The 18,041-nt window shown below is 33.9% G+C and overlaps 1 protein-coding gene and 2 non-coding genes across 7 annotated transcripts; 1 reads left to right on the forward strand and 2 right to left on the reverse strand.

The window, feature by feature from the left end:
• Window positions 1–7,534: 7,534 nt before the first annotated feature.
• On the reverse strand, window positions 7,535–7,691 carry LOC135672704 (U4 spliceosomal RNA). Its single transcript, XR_010513062.1, has one exon. It is a non-coding gene; the product is annotated as a U4 spliceosomal RNA (small nuclear RNA).
• Window positions 7,692–8,112: 421 nt separating this feature from the next.
• On the forward strand, window positions 8,113–8,185 carry TRNAR-CCU (transfer RNA arginine (anticodon CCU)). Its single transcript has one exon. It is a non-coding gene; the product is annotated as a tRNA-Arg (tRNA).
• Window positions 8,186–10,377: 2,192 nt separating this feature from the next.
• On the reverse strand, window positions 10,378–15,618 carry LOC135643692 (uncharacterized). 5 transcript variants are annotated; one of them, XM_065160994.1, is made up of 10 exons: window positions 15,431–15,618; window positions 14,174–14,435; window positions 13,867–14,071; window positions 13,080–13,170; window positions 12,824–12,969; window positions 12,174–12,417; window positions 11,987–12,091; window positions 11,372–11,554; window positions 11,085–11,286; window positions 10,378–10,980 (listed from the first exon to the last, which is right to left on the reverse strand). In XM_065160994.1, the coding sequence occupies exons 2-10, from the start codon at window positions 14,391–14,393 to the stop codon at window positions 10,502–10,504; spliced, it is 1,875 nt and encodes a 624-aa protein (XP_065017066.1). In that variant the 5' UTR covers window positions 14,394–14,435; window positions 15,431–15,618; the 3' UTR covers window positions 10,378–10,501. The 5 variants fall into 5 exon arrangements, with proteins under 5 accessions (XP_065017066.1, XP_065017083.1, XP_065017059.1 ...); XM_065161011.1 differs by having other exon boundaries at window positions 14,174–14,393; window positions 15,402–15,618; XM_065160987.1 differs by having other exon boundaries at window positions 14,174–14,441; window positions 15,402–15,618.
• Window positions 15,619–18,041: the final 2,423 nt, after the last annotated feature.

An 18,041-nucleotide genomic window follows, 5' to 3' on the forward strand; every position in this document is an offset into this window, starting at 1 on the left:
AACACTTCTATATAATTAAATTTTAAATCTATTTTATATGAATTAAACAATCCAATAAATTCACGATCCCAATATATATATATATATATATATATATATATATATATATATATATATATATATATATATAGAATTAAAGTCATTATTTAATCCAAAAACTAGAATTTTAATAATTAAATCAATCTTAAAATAATTTGATTTAAGATAAAATGACAGAAATTTCATAAAATTCATCAACTAGTCTTTTGCTAATTATGATTTAAGCTTAAAATACCATTGTAATTCATGCAACATCATCATGAAATTAAATAATTATTTTAACATCGAATTTTAAATATCTATAATTTCGAAATTAAAATATTATTATGCATTACAAAATATAATAATTCTAATATAAAATATTTTAAAATATAAATCAAAACTTTATAAGAAAAGATAGAATACATACCACTCTAATAGAATCCGTTCCTCCGTTCCTCTAAGCCAAGCCGGATGAGTAATGAGGGAGAGGCAACCTTTTTATAGGAAAAGATGAGCACTCCCAATAAGGTCAAAAATAATTTATTTTTTTATTTATATTTTATTTTTTATACAAAGTATACTTTAAATATTTATTTCACTGATTAGGAAATAAATTAATTAGTAAATTTTGGATTTTTTGATTATTTAAGTAGTTACTAAATTTCTTACTTAAGAAAATTAATTTTAATTATTTTATTAATCACATATAACAAATACGATAATAAAATGTTCAAATTATCAAGACACTAATTATTTAAGTAGTTACAATCTGTTACACGATTTTGTTCTTATCATTAAGTAAAATAAGAAGAAATGATCACCACACAATAAAAACCAATCTTCCCTATAAAAAGCAAACAGAAAAAAAAACCCTAAAAATAAAAAAATTAGCATCAACAAGACACAAAATGAAGCAATCTCAGGTAGATGCATGCACTAAAAAACCAGATTCATCCAAAATTGAACTCAATAAATGTTATTGTAGATTTTAGTTGTTCGAGTTGGAACGAGAAATGAGATCTGTTCTAATGTAACTTGGGGGTGTTCTCGATAAATATCTCTCTGACGATTAGATTTGGGGTTTGGACTGATCAAATTAGTCAGAAATTATTACAGAATTATTTAGTTATGAAAGTGTATTTGGGAGCCCCTTTTATGGGTGGACCATAAAGACCTTTATATTCGAGATTATTGGTGGTTGGAAGCGAATGTGAAGTGTTTGGAGCTGAATCATGATTCTATGTCTGTGGTGTCTAACACACGTTGATCGACCACTTGTTACGACATTGTGTCTTTTATGTCGTACCTTATCTATCACTAGCACCCCAGCCCCGCCCCTCTCTCCCCCCCCCCCCTTCAAACTTTCAAGCTCATTGGGTTGTAGGACTATCAAGCTAAAAATTATTGTATCTAGCATCATTAATTTTAATGAAGGGGTGTCTACTAGTTAGGTCGTCAACTAAGAGTTATTTAAATGTGAGTCCTGCACTTTAGTTATGGTGTTATAGTAATGCACATTTGGGCCTTAGATTATGTATTGTCAAAATGCATGTTCGACCTTTCGACTATGCGTTGTCGAAATATATATTCATAATTTTATCTATGTATATTTGAGATGCACATTCAAACCTTAGGTTGTGAAGCATGAAAATATGTATTTAGTGTTTCGATTATGCATCATCGAGATGCACATTTGGCCTTTAGGTTGTGCATCACTGAAATGTGTGTTTAGCCTTTTGGCGGTTAATCATCGAGGTGCATATTTAGCCCTTAGGCTATGTATCAGCAAAATACGCATTTGGTCTTTTGGTTATGCGTCGTGTTTGACCCTTCAGCTTTGCAAGGGTCATTGGCTTGCACATTTGACCCTTAGGTTGTGTTATTGAAATATGTGTTTAGTCATTCGAGTGTTAATTATTGAGGTACACATTTAGCCCTTAGGTTATGCATTATTGAAATACGCATTTGGCTTTATGGCCGTGCATTGTGTTTGACCCTTCGACTATGCAAAGGTCATTGACTTACCCAATGAGTCTGGCCATGTATGCTCATGTGCATTATTCATCCCATTATTTGATAGTCACATTGATTCGGTCGTCTATTGAACCCGATAAAATTTTATCCTTGTAATTATGGCTTGATACATGTGTGACATGGCGCTTGCTCGGGTGTCTATATGTGGTTATATGTGCCTTTCGGGATTCAAATGATCATGATAGTTGCAATGCCCAGCCTCATCTAATGGCATGTCGCCATGTTGTTAATCAACCAAAGTGACGAGCAACGAGGTGGTTAGTCGAAGGGTTACTCGAGCACTATAAATAGCCCCTTAAGTTTTTTTTGCTCGTTTCATGCATTTAGCTATTCTTGGAGTATTCTAACTTTTAGATACTTCAATGCTCTTCGACCTTTTGGCTTTTCACACTCTTACTAAGGTCCGAATGTCTTCCTCATGAAGTTTATGTAGTTGGGTATACTCTTTTCGTGTTGTATAGTTCATGAAGTTATATTTAGTATTTCATATAATTTAACATCCACACTTGTGGGCCCTAATAGACATGTTTTTATGTAACACACCAATTAATCCTACATCGAAAATATGATATGACTAAGATTGACATATATAAGTTTGATGAGTTTGTTATTATTAATTTTAGCTTAAATATTTTGGTTAGTAATTTTGGCTTAATGAAGTTATCATCAATGAGTCATCAAAGCCAACTTAGTATTGAGGTATGATAATGAGATTAAATAGGAAAAGGCTATTAGATTATATGGTTCTATCTAATCGGATAATATATATTATAAATTTGATTGGATTCTAGTTATGATTATCAGTAACATTAAAAAAGTCCAATTATGATAGGATTTCTTAAGAGATGATTTTAATTAAAAAAATGACATGATACACTTTTTTTATATTTATTATATTATTTGATATTTTATCACTTTATATGCTTATGGCATATATATATATATATATATATATATATATATATATATATATATATATATATATATATATATATATATATATATATATATATATATATATATATATATATATATATATATATATATATAGTGATGCTCATGGATCTGTACAATGAGAATCAAAACGTGATGAGATTACGATAATGAGACTGATTCACCTTTAAACACACACCCTAAATAATCATAGTCATAGGTTACTCAAGAGGAACATCGAGATAACTAGATAGATTGGTGTGCTGTACACCCGTCCATATGATAGAGACAGTTGATCCCATAGCTACTCGTGTGGGGACAGTAGGGCTATAGTGTAGATGCTCATTGGAAAATAAGTTCACTAGTTGATCCGCTCATGGACTGCTGGATGATTAATAATACCTCATTATCAAATAGTGATTCTGTTATCCTAGTAGTATACTTGGTCCTTAGACTTGAGACACCAAGGATGTACTATATGAGTACTTCACTCTTTGATACTCTACTTTAGGTTTGAAAGTTTCAGATCTAAGACAATTAGTCATCGGGAGTGGTAGCCAACCTTATGAGTGCTATTAAGTGTCGATAGAGGATCATCCGCTCTCGATGTCATGCGAGGAATATCCCATGTATTCTTGCTAAAACAAATCTCTTGCCAGGGTCATTCGGATTGAGAGAGAAAGAGTTCTCCGGGAGAATCTGATTAGAGCGAGACTCGAGTAGAAACTGTATGGGTCTTATAGTACCATACCCAGTATATAGTCTCTGAGATATTAGATGGATGATGAACTATAGATACACGATAATTGAGGACAGATAGGTCCAAAGGATTGGATTCTTCTATATCGCTTGGGACTATGACATAGTGGCATAGTACGCCCGTAGTCGATGAGTTGAGTGAATTATTATGAGGATAATAATTCACTGAGCCAGAAGGAGTTCTGACAAGTATGACTCATGGCCAGCTCGATATTGGGCCTAGAGGGTCACACATATAAGGTAAGCATTTTGACGAGTAGCGGTTCGAATATGAGATATCCACCGAAGCCCCTATCTTATTGGATATCCAATAAGCCCTTGAATTATTGGATCCTATGGATGAGATCCAATAAGAGACAATGAGAAATTATTGGATAAAAATTCACTAATCTAAGAGGTCTGGGTAGTTGAATGGAGATATAATACCCAATAGGGCAAGAGGAGGGAACTAAAGACCTATAGACTAGAAGCTTCTTGGTTGCTACCTTTTATTCTCCTCTCCCATTCTCCTCCTTAGATAACAGGTGTAGAGATTTAGGTAGCGATTTGAAGAGTGTCGTCGCAGCTCTACTATGTAGATCACCGCTAGAGAGGAGGACATTTGATCTCCTTCATCCTCTCTTACAGATATGCAGGATTTCAGGGATATACGATCCCTTGGTAAAATACTATCTCACACGTGGATTCAAGTTTTACGAGTTTTTACGCACCAATCTTTGCATGACGACGAACACCTTTTTGAAAAATTTGGGGTTTTTGTTTTCTGTTATTCCGCTGCGCATGTGATGTTGCCCCTAGATTTTCCTACACTGACAACGATACACGTGCAAATCAGATAAAAGTTTTCTGAGTAGCTTTAGAAGGTACACATCATAAATTTGATATATTATTATTTGATTACAATTTCTAGCATTAAAGTTTTTTATATTTACAATTGGTATCACAGCCATGCTTTAAAATCAGATACTTTAGATCGTAAAAGTATTTCAGATTTATTTTATATTTAGATCCGTTTATTAGTATCCTTCGCTTACAAAAATATATTATTTAATTTTGATTTATGATGGTTGAACGATCTATTTGTATTTTTGATATACTTTCATATCTCATCCATCTTATCACATGCTTATAAATGATACGAGATTCCTCATATTTGATTGATGGATCATTGTTGACAATTTATTATTAGCAATAGTATTATTAAAGGTGGCGATCTCTGGTGATCGCCATTCCAATCGTGGGTAGCAGTTGCATACGGAACATAAGCACCATGGGATACGACATCATTATTGTGGCAACTGCAACAAAATTCATGCAACGACTACGATGACTAAAGTAGTGCCATGGCTATGATAATTGCATCAACGTCATTGTGATACTTACAAGCCATGACCAGTATCGATTGGACGTCAAAGGCTGCAATAGCCAATGGTTGCACGACATACTCGTAAGCACCATCGAGCACCACGACAATGGTATGGTCGTTAGTTGATGCATAATCGCACATAGGCATGACGACACAGCCTTAATATTGAGAAAAATCTTAAACTAGGTACAGTAGGAGTAAAAATCTCTAATTTTAATTTTGATATTAAAAAATAAATATTGATATTCTTTTATTATTTTAAATTTGAGAGATTATTGTTGTTCAAGTTACTAAAAGAATTAATGAGAGAATAACAAAATAGCATTGATGAACTCCTACATGATGTTAATGTCATTGGTAATAATCTTGTAGAACAATCATAACTAGTAGTCTTGAGAAGATCTCACATAGAAAGGAGGTTTATCATTTTTTATTATTATATGGTATATCTATAATAATCATATTATGATATAGGAATAAAAATGATCTCTCATTGTTTTCATAAGTTATGAAAAGTGGTACGATGCGATGAAAAAATAGTTGAAATCAATGAACTAGAATGGTATCTGAAAACTCAATAAATCATCCAATAACTATAAAAAAGACTATTATATAAACATCACTCAAAATATAATATCAAACGATATAATAGTTAGAGTTGTGGTCAAATGTTTACTCATAAAGAATGCATCTACAATAACGAGATATTTTTTTTAGTTTTGAAAATGAATTCATTAAGAATCATAACAAGTTTTCTAATTAGGGATATAGTTTTCTATGGATTAACCTAAATAAGAGAAAATAAAAGAAATATAAAATTTGACATATAAATTAAAAATTATTTATAAACTTAAACAAGCTTTCAGATAATGATATATAAAATATCATAATACTATTACTTTCTTCAGATTTAAGAAAAATACTATTATTCAATGTTTATATTTGAAGGTCAATGAGAGCTAGTTTATTATTTTGGTCTATGTGCGGATAATATTTTGTATACCAGTAGTAATCTTGGTTTATTATGCTAAACCAAAAAAATTCTTATTAAGAGTTTTAAAATGATTGATATGAATAAAGTATCTTATATTATTAGTATTGAGATATTTAGGGATAGATTTCAAGGATTATTATGAGTGTCTAAAAGAAAATATTTATCGAGTCTTGGAGAGATTTAGTATACAACTTTATTCAATAAATGATAAAAATAAAATTTTTAATCAAAATAAATATTTTTAAAATAATTTTATTAAGGAATAAAAAAAAATTCATTATATATGCAAAGTTGGAAATATACTATATACTCAAGAGTATACCAAACCAGTTATAAACTTTATAGTTAGAATACTGGGCATATACTAGAGTTACCTAGGATTGAAATACTAAAAGGTTAAAAAAAGAAAGCAATAAGATATATGAAATAGACGAAGGATTATATATTCACATATATGAAATTAGATTAATCTAAAATTATGATATTTTCATATGTTGATTATGTAAATTATCTCAATAAAGTAGGAAGTCCATTTTGTATTTTATATTTATATTAGTTAGAAGGATAATTTATAGAAAATATATAAAATAATATATTATTATATTATTATTAATACAAGCTAATTTTGTGATATGTTTTGAGGTTACTAATCAAGTTTTATGATTATGAAATTTTATCTTATGAATTGGTATGGTCAAACTCAATTATCAAGTCGATAAAGATATTTTTGACATATCATAATAGTTTTTCTTTAAAAATAACAAGTATTGTTACATGTATAAAGTACTTAATGATTTTAAAAAAATCTATAAACAATTAATATCAGTTAATAGCTTAAGTTTTACTGTATTTGACTACTAATTCATTCACTTAGGATTTACAATATAAAGTGATGGAAAGAACATGTTTTATGATTGAATTTATAAGCAACTCATGAAAAATTTGATGATAATAAGATTGTCTTGACTATAGTAATCATTTTATACTGTATTAAAAAAGGTCAACAATGTTATGGTTCAAAAATATGATATTGATGATATAATATGCTTCATATTTATAATTAGACTAATATAGTATTATTATATTTATTGAACTTAGCCTATTTTATAAAATTCATACATACGTAAAAGATTTTTAAAATTTTTTAAATCTAATTAAGTATAATTATTTTTAAATAAAATTTTATTTTTATTAATTAATGAATAAAAAAAATTATATTATATGATTTTAACTAATTCCCACATAGAGACGAAATAATTCTTTTGAAAATCTAAATAAGAATAATTATCCTAATTATCTATTTGATATATCTATTATTACTTGTTGAACAAAAATAATAGATAAGTCATTACATTTATTTATCTTTGCCTCCACTAAAGTATAATCATGTAATAGAGCAAGTATAATTTAGCGATTAGCATTGATAGAGCTTTTCCCTGGGTTAGAGGGAGCCCTTCCAGAAATTCTCTATGACGCTGGGTCAAACCCAGACCAAAGAGGGGGTTTGGAAATAGTTTTCAACCAGCAATTGTCGCGCCTCGGTTATAACCTCACAAGCTGCGACATTGCCCCAAGCGCAAAGATAACCTACCAATTAGAAGCGCCTCCGCTTTTATAGCCCAGCCTCCTCCCTTCTGTCTTCGTTGTTCTCAATGTGGGACTAAAACTGCGCCGGTTGATGATAACTGAAGCCTCTCCTTGTTATTAAACATAGAGTTAGTCTTTTGGTATTCTATCTAATTTCTTTCTTATCTTGATAGGAAAACCAAAAATGAAGTTTCAACCTATTCCTCAAGTTTTATTATATTACCATTAGTGTTGCAATAGATTATGATCGCCCATCATATAAAGAATTTTGAGCTAAATTTAACGTTAGGACTTGTGGTAAGTTTAGGCGTCAGAAAATAGTTTAATTCGATTAGATTTTCTATAATATTTTATCAGGATACTTAAACTAAAAAGGAAGTTAAAAATAATAAATATGTAATATTAACAAAGAAACAAAGCGCCTGTAGCTCAGTGGATAGAGCGTCTGTTTCCTAAGCAGAAAGTCGTAGGTTCGACCCCTACCTGGCGCGAGGTGAAAAATATATTTGTGTTACTTACCAAAAAAAATAATATTAACCAAAAAAAATATATTTTTATAATGATTTCAGTAATTAACATGAGTATCGTGGATTTTAATTTAAATTTTAATTACATATGTTATTCGAACATTAGACTTTATGGATGGTAAAATCTTATATCGTATTAATTCGATAGGACATTTGTATTAAACCAGTATGTCCGTTGTTTATTAATAATAGATGGCACAAATACAACAACGATTGTGATATATTACTATCACATCATAGATTTTTTTCACGGAATTACAGGTAAGAGTCAAATAAATAAATATTTTTTTTATTAATATACATAAATTATAAATATTTATTATAATTTATTTATAAATCAAAATAAAAGTTGAAAGTAACTATATGTTTTATTGAGAAACATAGTAATATTAACTTAAAAATAAAATTCAACTAACTCTATTTAATGATAGAGGAAGGTTTACTTTCTATTGTGATATGATTTAGTGTTATTAGGAGATTACTCTAAAAATTAAAATAAAAAAAAATTCAGCAAGTAGGAACCCTATAAGTCAATTGTAAAATGATTTCATATCCAAAAATCAATCATCCTATTAACGTATATCAAATACCTAAAAGAGCACTCCTCCAATATGGATAGAGAGATCACATGAGATAAATTTATGTTTTAAATAAATTCATATCACACTCCTAATAGCGGATGAAATAATATCCTTCATATGCCAAAGTAGGGACATATTCCTCCCAATAACAAATAGAGGAATCGTGTAATCGTTACATCTAACGGTCCATTAATCCTTGAAAGGAATCACCCTACTTATTCTTGGCATAAAACAAAATCATATGATACTAGTTATGTCTATATCATGATGAAATAATTTATTAAAATATCTTAATTTATTTTTTAAATATCATTAATGTCAAATAAATTAGTCCATTTGAACCCTAACTCAATCAATTCAGTTGAACTCGAATTAACTAAAACCTAACTAAATCGATCTCTAATCCTCATTTAGTTGATCTCGAATCATCCTAAACTGATATAATTTGGACTAGATTAGATTCAATTTATGTAAAAAGACTTTAATAAGTCAAACAAGTTTAGAATTATAATGATTCAATCTAAACTAATTAAATTTGAATTGATTCAATCAATATTTGAGTCTAAAACAGATAAAGTAATAGTAATATGCTATACTACATAGCATTAGGTTAGGTTGGGTGAACCTATATACTGGTTATATATAGTGCATATTTATATATACATCATATAAGCTAGGTTAATCCATGGACTGATCATATACATTGTACATGATTACCCATTTAAGTTAGGCTATGCTAATCTACAAGTTGGGCCTAGCCTACCGGTTAGACTTAGTTTGCATTAAGTTCAACCTATTAGTTGGGCTTAGCTTGTTAGTTGGGCCTAGTCTACTTTCAACTCAAATATTAATCAATTCTTTTAAATTTAAATTATAACATCATAAAATTATAATTAAAATATTTAACCGTTAACTTTGAATCATTACAACATAATAAATAATAATAATTAAAAAGATAAAATTATATAATGGTCATTAACAATTCGAACTTCCATATAACAAATAACCTCAATTGGATATCATGAGGTATTTAACATTTCTCTTAGAAACTATTTGAAGTACCATAATAATAAAATGAAATATTATATGCAATCGAGGTCACCATAACGATGCTAGCTCGTCTCCTTTGTTTCCCTACTATCTATTTATACCAATGGTTTTACTAGTTTCGATTTTATGACATAAAAACAAAAATAAAATATCATCCACAGTTTTAGTTTGATTCAAAATAGTTGATTTATTCTGATTCGATTTAGAATAATAGAATCATAAACTAATTCGGAATCATAAAATCATTGATTAATTTTAATTTTAATTTTAATTATATTAGTTTAGTTACCATTTGATTTGGGATTCAAACATAACTATGATCACCACTCCGTATACCTCATTCGCAACCTCTTCAAGTGTATCTCGAATGAGATATCCTGCTAAGACACGACGTGTGTATTAATTAAAGAAAAAAAACCAAGAGATTGAATCCTTCCAATAGGCCACATCTCTTAGAAATTCCATTAATTTAACAGAACAAGATCAACATATACATACATGCAAGTTCACAGAAGTTTGGATGGATGAGCAAATCAAACGTTGATTATATATATATATATATATATATATATATATATATATATATAATCCAGCTGTTATAAGAATGATGCCGGATCCGATTCTAGATTCTTCGCTGCTACGCCAGGCCCTACACTGTCGATGTTGTCAACCCAAAACCAAACGGGAACAGGGGGTCGTAGTTCTTGTCACCAACGTTCATGGGGAGCTGGTCCACCGACTTGAACCAAGTGCGAGGCAGCTTCCCGGTGAAGCCGAAGTCCCCGAAGAGCACGTCAGCGACCCCTTGGCCTTCGGATCCCGGCAGCCAGGCAGCCACAAGCGCGTCCATCAAGGGCACATACGGCTCGACGACCACGGGCCTGCCGGAGATGATAACCACCACGCACTTCACCGCGCCGCACACAGATTGGATTGTGCTCGGCCCAGGCTCAGGAATGGTGAGGTTGAGGCTGTCTCCAGCAGTCTCAGAATAGGGCGGCTCCCCGACGACGACAATGGCATAGGAGAAGTTGTTGCTCTTAACGAAGCCGGCATCAGGGTTCTCAGAGAACACTACATTGGTTGATGGATCTACTGTGGACTTAATGGCCTCCAGGATTGTGGTACCTGTAAAAGAAGGAATATAGCTTTCATTTAGCGTTCAGATCAAGGTGTATTGTGTCTGTCATCCTATTCATGAAATGGGAGGAGCAAGCAGAGCTGAAACATACCACCAGTGATTCTTCCACTACTTCCTTGCCACTCTATGGTCCAACCACCACACTGGTAGCCAAGGTTGTCTGCATGGCTTCCAGCAACAAGAATCTTCCCGGCCTTCTTTGGCAGTGGCAGCAATGGCTTCTTACTAGACTTTCCATTCTTCAGCAGCACAAGTGATTTCCTTACAGCTTCCCTTGCCAACTCCCTGTGCTCCTGGATGCAGCCAAGGATTGTCAGGAGATGGAAATCCAAATTCGAGTATGTTGATTGCAAGCAAAGAGACGGAGAACCAACTGACCTTCTTTCCAAGCTGATCAACCAAGTTGTAGTCAGCCAGAGGATTGTCGAAAAGACCCATGACAAACTTCACCCGCAAGATCCTTCTTACAGCATCATCAATTCGGCTCATGGGGATCACTTTGGCATTAACCAGAGTTGTCAGAGTATTGAAGAACCCAGGATAGTCATCTGGAACCATCACCTGCAAAAGCACTTCAGCATCAAGGATATGCAAGGCTAATATATAAATTTCTCAGGAATCAAGTTGCAATAGTTGGTGTCAAGATTGATGAGAAATTAAACATATAACACCATGGTAAAGAGCCTAAAACTAATATATATATCTTCTGTGACTCGAATGGGCAGGCACCATCAAAACAATAGAGAAAACTTCCTATGTCTAGTAGCTTTCTCTGATATATATTCTCATTCATTTGATTGAACTTAATTCAGAAATGCATCATCAAAACAATAGAGAAACTTCCTATGTCTAGTAGCTTTCTCTGCTATATATTCTCATGCATTTGATTGAACTTAATTCAGAAATGCTGCTATATTATGCAGTCTTTGACAAACTATTACTTAATGATATAAGATGGATCAATAACACTCATTCTTCGACGTAAATGCTCACCATGTCGATACCAGCGTTTACTGACACTTGAACGGAGTAAGTGTAATTTGCATCAGGTGGAGTGGTGATCCGATCTATGCCCTGCCAGTCTGAGATCACGAATCCCTGATGATGGTTTGAGCGTATTGAGTTGTGACATATTCCGAAGTAGCCAATAAGAAGTATATGGACTAATTTCAAAATGTACCTTGAAACCAAGCTTCTTCTTGAGGAAGTCAGTGATTAGGTAACGGTTGGCATGCATTTTAATTCCATTCCAACTTGAATAAGATGCCATGATTGTGGACACACCCTTTGCGACCGAGTCATAATAAGCAGGCATATGGATGCTGAGGAGTCCATGGAAGTCGATAATAGTATTATTCTCATTAATTCCTTTTTGTGTCCCACCATCACCAACAAAGTGCTTGGCGCAAGCTGCAACATGCTTCCTGAGAAGCACATGAGGTTACTTGTGGTTTGATCGAGTAGCATTATCATAATTTAGCTGTAAAAATGTTAGAATAGCCAACTGCATTTTTTTTGGCACAAGGAAACAAAGAACTATCAATACTCACGAAGAAGAAAATTGAAATTATACTACTTACTGGCTGCATTTAGCAAACAGATACTCTGTGATATCAAAGGGATTATTTATGGATGGTTTACATTTAGTTATAATACCTTGAACATCTTAAGATTCTCTATTAGGAACTGATTACACAACTTGTATTTTTTTTGTGATGAACTACAGAGTCTATGCTACAAGTTTTTTTTGTTAAGCAGACTTGTTTTTTTGTTTAGCAACAACTACAGGCAGATAACACATTGTAGTTTAAGTAAATTATGAATCCTTACTTTCCGGAAACATAAGGGAAGTTCTTTGTGTAGTTTAAGGGGATTTCTCCTTGTAAACCAAGAATAATTTGGGTCATTGCCTGCACAACCCTGTGATCCTCACTGTAACTCTCATAGCACCTGCCCCACCTTGGATCTCTACAAACCTGAATTAGGAAGGAGGAATATCAAATCAACAGAAAATAACACATGCAGTTCCAACTCAAATTTTGAATTTCAGAACACCAAAAATGCAAATAAAATTAACTGAGCATACCGCGATACATGGCGCAAAAGTGTAAGGAATGCCTGTTGCTCTGACTTCAAGAGCAGTTGCCACGCCAATCCTCTTTACAAGATCAGGATCCCTACACAACGATTAAGGTCCAAGAATCAGAGATCAGGATGACCAAATTGTGTTGGATTTCACTTGCAAGAGTCTCATAATTAGGCAATATCAAACAATTCTTAATGAGTGTCATTAGGCTGTAAGTCAAGATACGATGAGATGAACAATAGTGATTTCACTGAGCCTTCATTGCTCATGAGTATGCCAACAGTATCAACAAAAAAAAAAACAAAAGAGAGAATGAGTAAAATAGGAAAAGCTAGAATGATATTTTCTCAATTGAATGCATGCAGTGCCATAGAGCAGAGAAGTAAATCTCAGATCCTTCTTAACCATATGAAAAGCAAACCAGGAGTACTTTCCAAACCTTTCACTAATAAATTATAAAGTTAATACTTGAATGGCCAACCTGTGTTTCAACTAACAAATGCTGTAGGATAGGTTAACACAAGAGACAAGATAATTTTCCAAGCAACAGCAACAAAATCTTCTTGACACACAGTACAAGGAATAGAAAATATAGACACATGTGATTATCTCAAATCAATTTTCATCAAGTGGTAGTTTGGCAAACCGAGAGCTAATTTAAGGAAGGATGTTGGTACTTCATGCACTAAGTTCAGAGAATTAAGTTTCTAGCTTTAACAGAATGTCAATATTTGGAAGAAACCTAAAATCACATTATGCAACAAATGGAAGTAAACATGAAACTTGCCTTGTGGCTCCAAGACCAACATTATGAGGGAATATGGTTGCATTATAGACATTATTGTGGCCATGAACAGCATCAATCCCATAAATCATGGGAATTCCCAATCGTGTCGACAGGCAAGCTTTCTGGTATTCATTTATCATATTAACCCAGTCCTTAGCAGATGCCTGAGGAGCAGGAACACTTCCCCCACCACTAAGAATGCTACCTGTAAGACGTATGTGATTCATTATGTGTGTAGCCAGCTTCTCTTCTTATCTTCCCATGACATTACGAAGACAAGATGAATGCATTAGTCATTGACACTCACCAATTAAGTAGTCCTTCAAGACTTGAGGTGAGGCATCTTTTCGCTCGATCTGTGTCATCTGACCAATTTTTTCAGCAAGAGTCATGCGCTTCATCAGATCTTTGACTCGAACATTCACTGGCTGGTTGGGGTCTTTGTATTTCGTGTACTCTGCTTGTATGGTTGCCGCCCAGCACATCAGGAACAGAATTCCAAGCATTGGTGTCCGCCAAGTTCCCATCTTCAGATGCAGCAATAACTTTTTCAGATCCTTTCAACAAATCTGATACTATAAATTCATGAAGTGAGCATATAGACAAAGCAAAGGATGCAAGAAGATGCAAAGGGCCGAGCCCTTAATTATCATCAGAAAGCTCTCACTCAGCAAATCAGAAACTGAGAATAGCAAAAGACAAACCACATATGGACGTATACATATGATGATATCAATCTCGTCAAGAAATTAGATAGAAAATGTTGTGGGACGATGTGAACAAAGATAACAGCCATTTCAAGCAGGTCAAATGATGAATGCTTCAATGGAAAGGTCAAAGAACAGGTGAATTCACACTTTGTACAAGAGAAAAGATCGGGTACCAAGCACTCACAGATGATAGGATAGGTAGGTAAGACCCAAGTTACAACAAGAAACACCACCAGGATAGCAAGAAGTAAAGACAAAGGATTGTGAACTATCCAAAAATTGTATGCCTTTCCAAAACTTTCTCTGTCGGTTTACAAGTCACAAATTCTAAATTCTTTCTTCGAAATGGCACATTGGCCAACAGCCCCCATATAGATTCACAAAAACTACATTCCGATAGTCGTTTATTCAAGTGCTTTGAGACTGAATGCAGTGCAGCAGTTAGCTATAAGTTGAAGAAAAGGATCTGTTGCGAGAAAGCAGAGTAGTTCAAAGAGACGAGTGGAAATGTGTCTCGGATCAAGTTTCACTAGTATTCGGATGGCAGAGTCTTTTTGCGTGTTTATGGATGTATGATCCACGATTTTGTTCTTAGTAGCATTCGCGATTAGAAGAAACGATCGCCAAACATAAAAAAGCAATCGTTCCTATGAAGCGGACGATTTTAACAACTAGGAAGCAATCCGAGGTACAGAAAAAACCTAAAAACACGAACTTTCACATCAAGAAGACAACAATAAAACAAGAGATCGAAGATTGAACTCGATAAACGAAGCTAGAATAATATTTATACGAAAAAAAGAGAGAAAAGAATGAAATCATTACTGATTAAAGCCAGAAGGAGGAGGAGAAACCTCAAACAAGAAATGATAAAAAAGGGAAACTCCTCCAAGAGCTGGGCTTTTCGTTCAAATACACTCTTTTCCGAGTACCACCAAGCTAGTAGCCATCAAAATAGGCCGATGCTTCATTTATAGACGCGCCGGAGACAGATGAAGACTGCGAAAAGTGGAAGTATAACGTTAAACGGATAAATAATCGTTTGATTTTAGTGCTCAAGGTTGGGAGTTGGAGATGCGATTTGGGTCGTGGGTGGGGATGATGGTGGCGGGTGGAGACTACCGGAAGGGTTTGAAACATTTCTTATACCGATATTACCCCTGCCATTCTTTAGTTTGGTCGCGAGTCCGTCGTTCCCAGCCGTTAGATCGACATCAGCTTTGTGGGGTAACGTTGGACAGCGTGGGGCCCCGATCGCACGGAATAGGAAGACAATTGGGGGTCGGCAAAAACATAGCCGTTGGGGTTGGATGGATCTCTGCACGTTGCCCATGTCTGCAGAGGTGGTTTCTTCCACGTCAGTAACGTGCGTGACGTCTGCTGTGGAACAGTCGTACTCTTGTTGCTTAGGCTAACTCCAGCTCACAGCTCACGTTGACCCACATCATCGTCGTGTATTCCATCACGCCGTCAATGGAATTTGAATTGCTTCCACTTTTCAGTTGATACGAATATTTAATCGGTTTCGCATATAGGGAAAGGACAAAGATTAATTGCAATGAAAAATTAAGTGGGCAAGACGTGATGGCTCTTTAATCTTTTATCATGCGAGATTTGTGCTAGTTATTATGGGAAGAGACTCAATAAAATTAGCAAAAATCGTAATTTAAATTTGTTTGCATATTTGAGAGGGATTTATTATGTGATTTACAGGGCAACCACAGCACCTTTTAATACCGCAGTAACTTTGCTACCGTCAGTTGAGGAGAATGGTTGGTCATTAGTCTCACAATATTAATGCTTTTCTTCAAAGAAATAGGATGAGTTTATATGGGGATATATAGAACATATTTGAAGCCACCTAACTTTATTATCATCATTTTTTTTATTAGTAAAAAATATTTTGATTTTAGTTGGATCATATCATATGTGTTATTAATAAAAATCAAATAAATATTTTTTATTAACATAAGCATTTTTCAATATGTGATATATTCTTCGTGGATAAAAACATATGAAGCATCTAATGTATCTTTTACTAACATAGCATCATAACATCTAACGTATTCTTTATGGATATAAATATCTCCAATGCATGATGTCTCTGAAGCCCTTGATGTATCTTTGAAGAATCCTCAATGCATAACAGAACCTTCGAGTATATTGACCATTTAAGAAAGACATCTTAGCGACATTATACCCAATCTATCGAAACCCAACCTCCTTTTCAAGTGAGCTTCTCGTAGTATTATGCTAGATCAGTTGAGATCCAGCCTCCTTCTTGAAGTTGGCATCCCAATGAAATTGTGCTAGATTAGTTGAGACCCAAACTCTGTTACTCGAAGTGGCTATCACAATAACACGGTGCTAGATCGATTTAAGACCCAATCTCCATTGTTCGATGGTCCCGTAACAGGTCAGTCGAAACTTTCCTCTACCACCCGATGTGAGCACCCTTTATCACCTGATGTGGGCATCATTACTTGTCTAATGGCAGCACAATAGTAAATAGCATTATAGATGACTAATTAAAGGGGCGACAATGGGTTCCTCTAATCAATGGGATAGAACTGCTTTACCTAGAATATTTTATTCTAGCCTAGTCGAGAAGGTAGCTGCTATTTATGTATCCCTTAGCTCTAGTGATAACATCTGGTGTTGGTCTCCTCATCCAAAGGGGATCATGATGGCTACGAGTGCCTACAGTGTTCTCGATAATATGCACCAATCACCAGTTAACGTTAGGGCTGGCTAGAATGCGATTTGGAAGATTGTCGTGGTTCCAAATATCAAAATATTTTTGAGAAAATTAGCGTGGGGCAGTCTGCCTACATCCGAATGGTTTTCTAAATTCTCTAGTAATCCCTTGCTTGCTTGTCCTGTTTTTTTGGGGTTTATTGATTTAGTTGTGCATTTCCTTTTTGAATTCGCCTTTGCCTTAGATTACCAGTTATTTGTCTAGCAAAAACTGCAGCATAGTTTCAAGTTCTTTGTTGAGTAAAAGAATGGTAGATGGTTAGAAGAGAGTGACGGGCTTAAGAAGGAACAGAGTGACTGCATGCACGCTGTCATTACCACTTTACTTTGGACTCATTTGGAACCACCATAATGACCATCATTTCTGCAATTGTCGGGCCTATGTTACAACACTTTGGTGCAAGCTGTGTGCTTTAGTCAACGAGGTGAATGATATGCACCTGCCTGAGGGGGATGGGGAACACTGGATGAACAAGGAATTGATATGCTACCCTACTAACTTTGAGTTTTCTATTGAAACTAATGCATCCTTTGTGAGTTGTAATGTTTGTGCAGGATTAGGATTCATTCTCGAAGACCGACAAGGGAATTAATTTGGTGGTTGGAGGTTATTCTTCGAGAGCTAGAAGAGCAGTTTCACTTACGGAGAGCGAAGCAATTTTTGGATGATTATATTTTGCAACAGAAAATGGCTGAGGAAATATATGA

The sequence above is a fragment of the Musa acuminata genome, chromosome BXJ1-4 (assembly GCF_036884655.1).
Source record: "Musa acuminata AAA Group cultivar baxijiao chromosome BXJ1-4, Cavendish_Baxijiao_AAA, whole genome shotgun sequence".
NCBI lineage: Eukaryota > Viridiplantae > Streptophyta > Magnoliopsida > Zingiberales > Musaceae > Musa > Musa acuminata.

What these genes read in the sequence shown, in the direction of transcription:
- LOC135643692 (XM_065160994.1), bottom strand. Translation starts at nt 14,393, where the DNA reads ATGGGAACTTGGCGGACACCAATGCTTGGAATTCTGTTCCTGATGTGC. An exon ending in CTTGAAGGACTACTTAATTG is followed by an intron (nt 14,072 to 14,173) that starts GTGAGTGTCAAT and finishes TACGTCTTACAG; the next exon opens with GTAGCATTCTTAGTGGTGGG. An exon ending in TTCCCTTATGTTTCCGGAAA is followed by an intron (nt 12,418 to 12,823) that starts GTAAGGATTCAT and finishes TGTGCTTCTCAG; the next exon opens with GAAGCATGTTGCAGCTTGCG.